This window comes from Thyridium curvatum (assembly GCF_004353045.1).
Source record: "Thyridium curvatum strain D216 chromosome Unknown NODE_34_length_383523_cov_77.689754, whole genome shotgun sequence".
Taxonomy (NCBI): domain Eukaryota; kingdom Fungi; phylum Ascomycota; class Sordariomycetes; order Thyridiales; family Thyridiaceae; genus Thyridium; species Thyridium curvatum.
In genome coordinates, this window is record NW_022156789.1 from 339,279 (window position 1) to 351,625 (window position 12,347).

General features: G+C 50.3%; 6 protein-coding genes across 6 annotated transcripts; 4 read left to right on the forward strand and 2 right to left on the reverse strand.

Annotated features, from left to right (window-relative positions):
• Positions 1 to 1,231: 1,231 nt before the first annotated feature.
• E0L32_006204 (uncharacterized protein) lies at positions 1,232 to 3,031 on the reverse strand (the record flags this gene model as incomplete). Its single annotated transcript, XM_031140811.1, has 1 exon — positions 1,232 to 3,031. One exon carries the CDS (start codon positions 3,029 to 3,031, stop codon positions 1,232 to 1,234), a length of 1,800 nt encoding a protein of 599 aa, XP_030995185.1.
• A 1,876-nt stretch (positions 3,032 to 4,907) lies between these two features.
• On the forward strand, positions 4,908 to 5,690 carry E0L32_006205 (uncharacterized protein; the record flags this gene model as incomplete). Its single annotated transcript, XM_031140812.1, has 4 exons — positions 4,908 to 5,044; positions 5,098 to 5,222; positions 5,291 to 5,503; positions 5,551 to 5,690. The coding sequence occupies 4 exons, from the start codon at positions 4,908 to 4,910 to the stop codon at positions 5,688 to 5,690; spliced, it is 615 nt and encodes a 204-aa protein (XP_030995186.1).
• A 295-nt stretch (positions 5,691 to 5,985) lies between these two features.
• On the forward strand, positions 5,986 to 7,050 carry E0L32_006206 (uncharacterized protein; the record flags this gene model as incomplete). The annotated part of the gene is made up of 8 exons (XM_031140814.1): positions 5,986 to 6,068; positions 6,120 to 6,259; positions 6,331 to 6,364; positions 6,423 to 6,449; positions 6,507 to 6,563; positions 6,615 to 6,650; positions 6,703 to 6,858; positions 6,912 to 7,050. 8 exons carry the CDS (start codon positions 5,986 to 5,988, stop codon positions 7,048 to 7,050), a joined length of 672 nt encoding a protein of 223 aa, XP_030995187.1.
• A 723-nt stretch (positions 7,051 to 7,773) lies between these two features.
• E0L32_006207 (uncharacterized protein) lies at positions 7,774 to 8,627 on the forward strand (the record flags this gene model as incomplete). The annotated part of the gene is made up of 2 exons (XM_031140815.1): positions 7,774 to 8,357; positions 8,429 to 8,627. 2 exons carry the CDS (start codon positions 7,774 to 7,776, stop codon positions 8,625 to 8,627), a joined length of 783 nt encoding a protein of 260 aa, XP_030995188.1.
• An 85-nt stretch (positions 8,628 to 8,712) lies between these two features.
• E0L32_006208 (uncharacterized protein) lies at positions 8,713 to 9,828 on the reverse strand (the record flags this gene model as incomplete). The annotated part of the gene is made up of 2 exons (XM_031140816.1): positions 8,713 to 9,575; positions 9,645 to 9,828. The coding sequence occupies 2 exons, from the start codon at positions 9,826 to 9,828 to the stop codon at positions 8,713 to 8,715; spliced, it is 1,047 nt and encodes a 348-aa protein (XP_030995189.1).
• Positions 9,829 to 10,450: 622 nt separating this feature from the next.
• E0L32_006209 (uncharacterized protein) lies at positions 10,451 to 11,836 on the forward strand (the record flags this gene model as incomplete). The annotated part of the gene is made up of 5 exons (XM_031140817.1): positions 10,451 to 10,501; positions 10,564 to 10,703; positions 10,759 to 10,976; positions 11,037 to 11,485; positions 11,546 to 11,836. 5 exons carry the CDS (start codon positions 10,451 to 10,453, stop codon positions 11,834 to 11,836), a joined length of 1,149 nt encoding a protein of 382 aa, XP_030995190.1.
• Positions 11,837 to 12,347: the final 511 nt, after the last annotated feature.

The following is a 12,347-nucleotide window of genomic DNA, read 5'->3' on the forward strand; positions in this document are numbered from 1 at the left end:
CCAAAAGGTTCTGACATGTCGGAACTCTGGGGTTAAGCAAATAGCACTACTAAACGACCCTACCAACCTGGCGCCTGGGATTTGGTGCTGGAGATCTTGCACCCTCTGGGTTTAATAGTTACCTTCTTTCCCCACCGAAAGCCTTCCTCCAAAAAAACTAGTCGCGGAGCAAGGAAAGTGCCTTGTTCAGTGGTGGATATTCACTACCCACAAACCGCCGCGGGGGCGTTCTCTCTCCAAGCACATTATCTTGCCAATAGCTTCTGCCTACGGGCAAAGGATTTGGATCCCAAGCATGGCCACGAAGCTTGAACAGGAAGGCGCGCACGATTATGAGCCACCGGATGCCGTGATCAATTCTGACATCTCTTGGCGATTGGTTCGCTTGAATAGGCAATTTATGATGTTGCAGGTATGTCTGTGCGTTGTAATCCGGTGGATGCTGATGTTAGTTTGTCTCTGTCAGACTAACATCCATATGCGTGGTCGGCACCGGATGTTCGTCCTGCACAGAATCGCTTCCATGTTTTGAGCTTTACTCTTTTGTTCATCACCCAGGAAGTCTCATGGAGTCTTCCCCAGTCTTTCCCTGTGTAGTGTTAGCGCAGTTTTGCTATCCCCAGACGCCATGCTGCAAATGGATAACCCCGAACCCCCGGGACGGGGCTACTGGATAACCGGATTGGGTATCCCGTGGCCTGGACGACCCTAGAAATCCACCTTGGCGCAAAGCGTCGGTCGGTATGCTCTGTATCCCGTAAACTTCTTCTGAAGTATGTGGTGCGTTCTGGGCCCAAGCGCCATCAAGAGGCATGGGAAAGATGGAGCTAGAACGTTGCTGCATGTTTAGGTAGGTCAGAACAATGGTCATTGAATACGAAAAGAACGTGAAAAGACCAAGTGTGGCAGAACGTCATATTTTGTCTCACACTTTAAATGAAGAGAGGGAAAGGGTTTATTGTAGCTATGTAGTGTTAGGGTAAACAGTGGCGGCGCGGGCCAAGAAACAAACAGGTACTGTGTCGCGATCCAGGCAAGCGACGCAATAAACGTGGGTAGTTTTTCAGTTGGTAGTCTAGGTTGCTTTTCACCAGAGTGGACGGAACTGAGAATGACAGAGCCGTGCTCGCTGCTAGTTGGGAAATGGCCAACCATGACTCCATGAGGCCTGGAGCAGGACTTTCTGCACAAGGCATTCCGTTATTTTTGCAAAGGCCACTGCAGATGAAGACTAAACGACGTAGCCTTTGTTTTGTTTGACGCCCTTGACGTTCATATCCTTCCAGGCAAGCATTGCCACCAGCCCTATGGCCCAGACCGCCACGCCGGTTATGACCAAGTACCGCCATGCATCCCCATATGCATGCTGGATCGCCAACCGTGTAGGTGAGCCCCATTCGTAGGACAACTGTTCTTCAATGGAGCTGTAGATTGCCGTGAGATTCTCCTGGCTCTCAGGGGGGAGATAAAGGGCTAATTTCTGGGGGATCGTGCCCTGCCAGATCGCAGCAGAGATCGAGTACCCAACGGCACTGCCAATGTAACTGAAGAGGTTCAGCAAAGCGATGGTAATGGCGAAGTACTGTTGCTCTGCAGCGGCAGCGAGGATGCCGACCTCGACTGTGAGCATCAGGATGCCAAAGCCAAAGTTAAGCAAGATGCTACACATGACCAGATAGCCCACGTGTAGGTCTGGTTGACGGAAGTGGATAAGCAACCCTGTACCGAGTACAATCAGAGGTATTCCAAGGTACAGACTAATGGGCTTGTAGCGCCCAGTGTACGAGATTGTCGCTCCAGCCACAATGTTGGCTAGGATCTGCACCACAGTGCCAGATTGGACAATATAGCTAGCGTTGGCCACGCTCAGACCCTTGACAACTTGTAGAAACGAGCTGAAATATCCGTTCCAGCATGATGAGCTCACAAAGAGGGCGAAGCCCACCATGCAAGTGCCGAGAACTGTACGGTCTCGAAGAGTCGACCAGGGGGTCAGACAGATCCGGGCAAAGAACCTTTCCCATGCAACAAATGCAGCAATCAGCAAGACCCCAAAGATGAGGAAGCAGATGATGAGGGCAGAACCCCAGCCCCTGGCCTCTGTGGTGTACAGATTGAACGGCAAGAGCAAGAAGGCAAAGCCAGCAGAAATCAGCAACAGCCCTACGACGTCAAATTCGTGCATATAATGCACGATGGACTGGTGTAGCGTGTGTCCACTCTGCGGACGGGCTGGGACGATACCCTCTTTCTTGGCTTTCCTGTAGTGAAATATAAAGAGCCAAAAGAGCGGGACAGCGATGGCTGGCACGAGTATGCTCTCCATTCCAAAGGCCCAACGCCAGCCAGCATGATTGAGGAATGATGTAGAAATGGGGCCTGCAAGCCACGAAGTGATGATGTATGGAGAGTTGAGCAGGGCTTGCATGAGACCGCGGTGACGGAGAGACGACGTGTCGGCAATGAAGACGCTAAGACAGTATCCAAGACCGTTGGTTCCGATTGTGTAGAATACCTGGGAGGCAGCGTACGCCTCTACGCCATTACACGAGGCTGCCATCACCAACCCGATAGTGGCGAGGAGTGCGCACATCAAGAACCCATGGGGCCGGCCAAAGACGTCTAGGATTTTCGCAATTCCCAGGTTTGTGACGCCGCCAATGACCTGGCTCACTACACTGGTTGTCGGGATGAGAGAGTGTGCGGCAAAGTCGGAAGTGACGTAGGGAATCAAAGCGCCGCTCACGCCAGTCACAATGCCCTGGACAAAGTAGACGAGCCAGATGAAGGCATATGCCGTGACCAAGGCAGACCGCGACCAAGCAATGGTCACAGCCTCGGCCTTTTGCACGCCGGCCTGGAAGTTGGTGTCGATGGACTTCTCATTAGGCGCATTGCCATGGACTTCATCATCTGTTGCGCTCTGGACGGGAGACTTGGGACTCTGGCTCGAACTTTGAATCTTGCTGATCTCTTTAATATCGCCTTCGTGTGTAGGGTGGCTGGCTTCTGGGGCGTCTTTGGAGGCCATGGTCGTTATTTGTATCCTCTCTTAGGCTCGGAACTTTCTCATAACCACCTGTGTCGAGAGGTAGGTAGTAGGAGGGAGTCAATACTGAGAGCCATGTTTTGGTCGGGACTGCTGGGAATAAGCCATAGTTAGATGGGAAGCCAGTAGAAGAGGAAGAACATCAAGCGAGGGTTGCGGAATGTGGATTGAGCAAATATTGAAATAACCTAGACCAAATGAAAATAGTCGTCGCCACATGGTAAAGGTCTGTTACCTGATTTATGTGCGGTCAGCAGATGCTTACCTTGCAAAACTGCCTCAAACATGCTCATCGAGTCTTGTAGATTTGGCATTGCTCGTCGGAATAGCCCCGAAAGTTGCATAGCGTATTCTAAACAGGACTAGATCACGCTCCTCAGCTCAGTCAGTGATCAGTTGTGTTCCTCAACGAAAAGGTCATTGTCCCTCACTTTCTGAGAACGACGAAGGGCTGATCAGGTCCAAGGGAGATCAATGTAGCCCCGAGACCAAAATCCACTCTTTTTTCAGCTGCAAATACTTGGAGTTCATCTTCGCTACAATCTATTATAAATCGCTATATCGCACTCGCCCCATCAGGTCCGTTTTTCTCCCCCACACCACCCCCGGCCATTTCTAGTGATCTGTCCTGAAGCCGTTCATTTCTTATCAATCTGATGACCCTGATAGACCTTTCAGGGCGATTAGATTCTCTAAAGCCCTCTGGTGGTGGTTTGGGTCTGTTGAGGCGTCTCCTTGGTATGGTGTCACTGCTGTGGCCGGTCCTTTGCATCTGCCAGCCTTGTAGCGGTGACGGTTGAATATCTTATATGCCAGGGGTCAGACAGGCTGGACGACATAAGGGAAACTGTACTGGAGGCCACTAGGGAGTCCTCTTTTGGCCTAATAGATATTTTTATATACAAACCTTCTGCACACCCCCCAGCCCCAAAACATGGACAGCATCTCATCAAACCTCATAGCTTCCAGTAGTTGACATTTAATTTTGGGAAAGAGTTACAGCTATGAATGATGATCGTATTCAGGACAATGAATAAGAGCTGGATCTTCCAGCCTAGTCGTGTGAATAGGGGTGCAGCCTCGATGCCATCGTGATCAAGAAGGCAGCTACTACATGCCCGGTTCCTTGCTCTTACTCACCACCAAAACGACTGGCACACTAACGGTCGTCAAATTAAAACAAGGGGCCGGAACGTCAGCATAAGCACCCAGGATGGACCTGAGTAAGAGCCATGTCAAGGACACTAGCCTGCTGACCTGGATGGGACCAAAGGCTCGGCAACTTGCCATTCCCCGTCAATGATTCGTTTGCTTGCAACATCGGCCAGTCTAGCCATATATAATCGGTGCGATAATGACCAGTTATTAACCAAGAGCCCTCGTGTTTACTGTAAGAACGTTTGTAGGCTCTCATCAGACTTGGTGGCTGGCCAATCAATAGCGTACCTGAGCAAACCAAGGTGAGGATGAGATAGACTGACAAGTTGGATTATCCCTGAAAGGGACATTTCGATTTTTGTCGATTACTTCTACACATTGCCCTCACCGCACTAGGTTAAATAAGGGATAGCTGTCACAATATATGGGTGTCCCAGCGTCTTGCTTCTGTTGATGGACACTTGTGCAATGACAGTCGGACATTGCGAGTGGATTCGGCCCCCAGACTTCGAGGACATGCGGGGAGAACCTTTCGTAGATAATGCTTCTGGTTATGGCGCTTACTGAGACTATATGTGGTATAAAGGGCGCTCGCCTCTTCAACGCAGTCGAAATTTCAGAAGTGAGCCTGTTACTCCTAACACACTCCTAAGTTGTTCAGTAGTGATCCGAACGCGAGTCTGATAACTGTGAAAGCACCATGGAATCTAAAACCCTTCCTACGTCACCCCATGAAACCGAAGTGAAGGAATCACAGTCCGGCTCAATGGCAAAGAGCCTAGAAACAGCAGAAAATTCTCAGCCAGAATGGACGCCAGAAGAGGAGGAGCGCCTCGTGTATGTCGAAGTATGGTTCCGTTGTGCTAAGCTTTGGCTGATGCTATTTTCAGGCGCAGGGTTGATCTCCGGGTGATTCCGACATTGTGTGTCGTCATGGGACTTTCTCTTCTAGACAGAGCGAACATTTCGTCAGCGTATGTTATTGGAATGAAGAAGGATCTAAATATGGGCATCGGTAAAGTTGTTGTTCCTGAACAAGCCTTTCCGCGAGCATCTACCAACCCGCATTTTCGCAATTTATAGGAGGACGATACTCTCTGTCCCTATTGGTCTTCTTCATCGCATATGGTCTTCTCGAGATGCCTTCCAACTTGATCATTCGCCGCATCGGAGCTCGGCACTGGCTTGCGGCCAACATAACAGCGTGGGGTGCCATGGTTCTAGGCATGGGCTTCGCTCGCCACTGGGCAACCATAGCTATCTTAAGAGCCTTTCTGGGAGGGTTTGAGGCTTGCAGTTAGTTAAAGCACCTCGACTCTATGTTACATCTACTGACCGTATAGTAGCATTGCCCGGTGCCGTGTTCGTTATTACTTCATGGTACAAGACTTTTGAAACGGCTCGCCGCATCTCGACCTTCTTCATGATTGCCACAGTATTGAACGCCTTTAGCGGAATCGCAAGTGATGCCGATGGCTATTAACGATGATTATCAATGAAGCTAATTATGCACTAGCTTGCCTACGCCTTCTCCAGGATATCAGTCGGCTCTGGCATCTACGCACAAGGGTGGCGTTGGATTTATATCCTTGAGGGCCTAATAACAGTCGTGGCCGGGCTTGTGTGTTGGATATTCATGGGCGATTGTGGGTTCTGCACCAGCTTCTCACGTCAACTATTAATCAAGCAGAACTAATGCCCCAACGTTGAACTTAGTTCCTGAACAGAGCACGTGGCTCACAGATCGACAACGTTACATTGCGACAAAACGCGTGGCCATGGAGAGGGACAATCGAGAGTATGAACATGTCACTGTGAAACAGGCACTGAGATACTGGGCTGATTGGAAGATTGGTGTTTTGTAAGTCATGCCTTATGGATGAGATCCGAATCAGTCTGACCTGGTCATTAGTATGATCTGTTACTTCATCAGTTCTTCAAGCAGCTACTCAGTCGCCTTCTTCATGCCCGTGATCCTGTCAGACGGCATGGGTTTCGACTACTCTACCACCCTACTTCTGTCGACACCCCCATGGGTAGGACTCCCCAAAGGTGTGACTCCTGGGACTGGATGTGCTGATATCATGTGCAGATATTCTGTATCTTGATGTCTATTGCTGCAGCCAACTGGTCGGACCGGTATAAACTCAGATGGCCGTACGTTACAAAGTCAATCACTCAAGTCTTGACGTATGGAACTAACTTCAACTCTTAGAGTTTTAGTGTTCCAGTGTCTTAACGCGTAAGTCACGCACCTAAAACTCAAGTTCATGGACTGCTTCTTCTAACAAATCATCAGCGTCGTAGGCCTCCTGCTCATTCTTTATGTCAAGGTTGTAGGTGTAAGACTATTTGGGTGGGTCCATGTTCGAGTGATTAAATTGATTGACTTGCTGACAACAAGCAGTGTATTCCTTGCCACATACGGAGCACAATCCAATGTGTAAGTACTGTACCGAAACGCGTTCCGTGTCAACAATACTGATCTGCCAAAGCCCAACCTTGTTAACCTATGCTCAAAACAACACGGGTGATCCTTCCAGACGTGGGGTTGTGTCTGCAGCAGTCCTGACAGCTGGCGCTATCGGAGGAGTTTGTGGTAGCACGATTTTCCGCTCACAAGATGCGCCTCAGTACTTCCCCGGGATGTGGTAAGTGATATGGTCGGATATCCACCACGAGCAGAGTCTGATTATTGTGATAGGACGAGCATTGGCATGCAGTTACTTTACATAGTTCTGGTTGCCCTCATGGCATTATACTACAGGCATCAGAATAAACTATTGGATCTGGGAAAGGTGACAGCACCTCAAGGGCTGGAAAGCTTCAGGTACACACTGTAGATGGTTTGATAATTGATTTGGGAGGAATTATACTAGACAGAAGCCTAAGGAGATGAGTTTCTAAGAAGACCCGATCGGGGGGCCATCATTCTTTTCCTGACCAGAGTCTTGAGTGGTCAATGCATTTCGCTCCCTTAATTAGTCCTGCTACTTTCAAAACACTTTACCCCGTCACCTGAACCGTATCAACTCCTCAATATGTATTGATGTCGTTGGAATGTTAGATGCCTCTACTTCAGCCCCAATCCTCGTCTATATTTCTTCTCTAGTCCCTTTCTCTGAATCCTATTCTAGGCACTTTCTTTATTGATTTCTTCAATCTCCACTTCTCTGAACATGCTATGGCAGCGGCCATCGGATCCGGAGTTTTGCACTGCTCACCTAAATTAGGAACAGATTCAGGTTTTGGTACCATTGCCAGAGGTATTATGATGCGAAACTGTGGGACAAACTGCAGTATATATCCCAATCGAGCGCCAAGCTTGAAAAATATCATTAAGATAGGGATAGTGCCCATGGAGATGCCATTTAGGTAGCTTTATCTCTCCAAGTCTGTGAGCCGCGATTCGGTTGTGGTGACCACGGACCAGCCCCTCACAAGACTGACCGCATCGTCATTGTTGGGTGCTGACGTGAGGGGTTGCATGGAAAGATATATATAGAGGCCTGGGCCGGACCGAGTCTACAGTTCATGCCTTCCTGGCACCCAACGTTCTCGCCAATATGTCTGGAAACGTACTCAATCTTTTCCGCATTGGCGGCAAAACCGCCCTCATTACCGGTGCGAACGGTGGTATTGGCGGAGCGATGGCAGAGGCGCTGGCAGAGACCGGCGCCAACATTGTTATCATCCAGATCCCCGGCGACCCAAGCACATCGACAAAGGAGAGTCTCGCCAAGCTTCCGATTAAGGTCAGCGTCTACGATTGCGATCTTGTCGACGAGGCAGCCATCAAACAGACTGTCGCGGACATCATCGACCGAGACGGCCACGCCATTGACATACTCATCAACTGCGCCGGGGTCAGCGGCCATAAGTCGATCCTTGAGGTTGACGACGCCTTCCGCCACAAGATCTTCAACATCAACATGAATGCTACCTATGTCATGACCCAGGAGGTGGGTCGACGCATGATTGCTCGAGGCAAAGGCGGCAAGATCCTCAACGTTTCTTCCCTGGCCGGCATGATAGCTGGCCAGAACATCTCAGTCTATGCGGGGACCAAGGGGGCAGTGAACCAGTTCACGTCTGCTTTCGCAAATGAATGGGCACAATACGGTATCACCGTGAATTGTTTGTGTCCTGGGTAGGTCAAACTGAACCCTCCATCAAATGAATTAGTGAAGTGAGCCAAGCCAAGATATTGACTCATCGTAGATACGCGCTCACTCCTATGACGCGCGGATACTTCGAGAACGAGCCCGGTTTCAAAGAGTACATTACGTCTCGCACACCGATGGGAAGGTGGGCGGTTCCGGAAGATTTCAAGGGCATCACGCTTTTCTTTTGCAGTCCTGCATCGGACTACATCACTGGCATCAGAATGCCTGTCGACGGCGGCGTCCATGGGAAGTGAAGCCAAGAGTACGAAGGCATAAAGCCCATGCCGCGTATACAAGGATGAGATATAGCTTAGTAATATACTTTGAAGGAAATATCGCTCATTCTTGACTTCCTTGTGTTATGTCTAAAACCTTGGCCAAGGCCTGATCCCTCTTCCGGAGATCGTCTGGCCCAAGATGACCATATATCTCTTGCACCTCTTTGCTCAAGCAGGTGGCCCAAGTCTCCTTATCCGTACCGTCAGACTCTAGGCTGAGCTCGCCGGTATCATCCCAACAAGCTTGTATAGTGCTGCCAATCTTGTCAAAGAAGCCCTCAAGCCCTCGATCCTGCCCACCGCCTGCGTGATAGCTCCAGAACGGCCCGCGTACAGCCCAGCGAGGTCCTAGGCTCTGCTCCACAATCTTATCGATATCCTGAGGACTACAAACACCCCTCTGCGCCAAGTATGCTGCTTCCTTGAAAAGGGCAAAGGACAGTCTGTTGGCAATGAAGCCAGTGACTTCTTCCTTCACCACGATGGGCGTGCGTCCCAGACCCTTCCAATATTCTATGGTCTGGTCCATGATGGAAGAGTGGGGAAGAGACAAGGTCGCAGGGGATGGAACAATCTCCAGAAGCGGCATGACATGCGGTGGGTTGAAGGGATGCAAGACAATGAGGCGAGTCTTGTCCTGCATGCGGGCCATCTGGACGGAGGCGGGGATGCCCGACGTGCTGGACCAGAAGAGCGCGTGCGGCGGGGCAAGAGGCTCGATCTTGGCCCATATGTCCTGCTTGAATGCGACATCCTCCGGGCCCTGCTCCTGGATGATATCGGCTCCTTGAACGGCGTCCGCCAAGCTCGATGCTACAGCAATGCGTCCGGCGGCGCGTAGATCCCCCACATCCGGTGCCTCGGCTCGGCTCTGTTCGCTCGACCTGCTGGCAGAGTCGCTTGGCCACACCGACCGAAGGTAGTCTGCATCGGTCAGTCAAGCTGAGCGCAGATATCGTTGCTGCTCCCGGAGTTGACCGGCCTGTAACGTACCTGGTAAAGTCTTGTCAATGTAGCCTTCGAGGTCCGGCCGCGGGTCGTAGACTGTGAGCTTCACAGCGGGACCCGACCTGCGTGAAAGGTGCAGCGCAGCAAAGGACAAGCCAATGGTGCCAGTGCCGATTAGCGTGACATTGAGGGATTCCCTCGCAGATTTGGGACCATCTATCGGGCTCATGGTGTGTTGTTTATGTGAATCATTCAGGCAGCGAAAGAATTACAATTCAACATCATTCGATTGAGCAACAAACAGAATTCATATGACCCGGCCTTGACTCCACAATTTTTCTGACTACCGAGGCCATTCCACTCTCACGAATGGCCACCAAAGTCACCTTCAGACTTGATACCCAAGTGAACAAGCCCGAAACTAATTCGAACGCTGGGGTAGTATTAAGTTTAAGGCACATATATGTCAGAATTACCTCCCTCTCCTTGATTCCACTGACAGGAAAAGTCTGTCTGTTTTAAGGGCTTGCTATATAGCTTATATGCTCGTAAAACGACAGTGCACCGAGTTCTATTGATTTCTGATGGAGTCTGGTGCATATGATGCAGCTCGCCCATGTGGTTGCTTACTCTTCCAGGTGATAGCCATAGCGAAATATGATAACAGGAGTGCTCTAACTAGCTAGTGGTGGGTCTCATGCATCAATGCTGACCACCCTCTCGACCATTGGGACCAGAGAAGTGCCCATCAACAGCCTACACGCGTTTAATAACTGGAATTACTGCACCTCTCTGTTAGATGGTCCTGTCTCTCAGCAGTACGCCTCTCAGTACAAGTCCGAATCAAGACTATGTCTGAAGTCTCAATCACAGAAGCTCACCTTGGTGAACTACGGGGAAAGGTTGCAGTGATCACAGGTGCGCATACCGAAATGACTGATAATGGCCACACTGAACTAATAAGTTTGAACATGTTGGCGGTGCGAGTGGTATCGGAAAGGCAATTGTGGAGCTTATAGTCCGGAAAGGTGGCCGTGTAGCCTTTGCCGATATGGACGCAACATCCGGTGACGTTCTGGAGACGGCGTTGAAGCAAGAAGGCTTGTAAGTGATCGAGCAAGAAAAAGCATAGTATCAGGCAATGGCTGACGTGGCTTAGTAAGGTCACTTTCTATAAGGTGAATGTCGCAAGTTGGCTCGAAATGAAGGCCTTTTTTGCGGAAGTCAAAGATAGCTACGGGCGGATTGATCTTGTCTTTGCCAATGCAGGTGTGGGAGACAACAACTTGACTTTCCAGGATTTGCTGGACGCAGATGGAGAACTTGCACCGCCAGACTTGAACGTGATAGACGTCAATGTCAATGGCGTGATTTATAGTTAGCGCTTCTTCCTTACACCAAAGGCGCTTTCCGAGTTAGGGACTGACGATCCATCAGCATCCAAGCTTGCTCTTCACTACATGAGACAGAACCCGCAGCCACAGGGCGGCGGTCTCGTCCTCACCGGATCGACGTCATCATACAACGAACGTCCAAATCTGCCTCTCTACTCTATGGCAAAGCACGGTGTCATCGGCCTGATGCGGGCATTACGTCAAAACGCGCCTGCTGACAGCATAAATGTTGGTGCCATAGCACCAGGCGGAACACAAACCCGCCTATTCACTTCCGATGCTGCCAGCGCCTTCAGGAGCCTGGGTATTCCTGTGAATAAGGCTTCTTCTGTAGCGCTGGCTGCCGTCTACCTAGCCAGTATTCCGGCAACCAATGGGAAGGCCTTAACAGTCATAGGAGACAAGTTCACAGAAGTCGAGGACAGTATACTAGCCACACAACATTTATGGTATGGGCAATACAATACAGATATGGCGCGACGGGCTTCCGGTGTTAGTTTAGATACGTCAGGGGGGAACTTGTCATCGGAGATAAAAGCAATTCGAAACTAGTCGTTTATGTCAACAGTAGAAATCATGCTCCGTGGCTCGTGGAGCGACATTGATCTCCTTGTAGGTGAGGCTACATATACCGATGCAAGAGCCGACGCAAGTTCACTTGCTCGCCTGCCATTGTGGGACAAGCAGGTACCCGCCATATTAGTCGCGGAAATACAGATGCTTGAGGCTGGTTTTCAAGAGATGGCCCGTGTCGGAGGCGTAGAAGAAGTGGAGAGAACATTGGTTCTCCACCTTCAGTACTTTTGCCCATGGGGAATCCTCAGTCGAAAGACATGCTGCTAGGATGGAAAGACATACATGTCAGCGAGATGTCAGCATGCGGGACTGGCTGAAGTTTCATCAGCACAGGGCACTAATCCCACCACAAGACATACGTGGACCCTTCGAAGAAACATCTATGAGGAGCTGAAGGCAGTGAGGCCGAGGCTAGGAAAGTTGGCCCGGCATCCTAGGCCATCTCCGTGAAGAACCCACCGATATGTCGCGAATAATTGGTCGCTCCACTACGATATGATCGACGGACTGGACACGAAACTCTCCCCCATGGGTCCTCCAGGTCCATTCTCAGCCGATGTTTTGCCGGGCTCGAGACGAGGTATGCAAAGTGGATAATTACAACATCGAAGTTATATCCAGGTCAATCTCCTCGGGGAAGGGGCCTTTTTTTGTGCAGAGCAAGGGGTGAGTATAATGTGCTCTCGATTATTTAATCGTAGGGCACACCCAACTGTCACGATAATGAACCAACACGCCAGCCGAGATCATTCTGTGCTAGCTCTTTACAGCTTCGAAA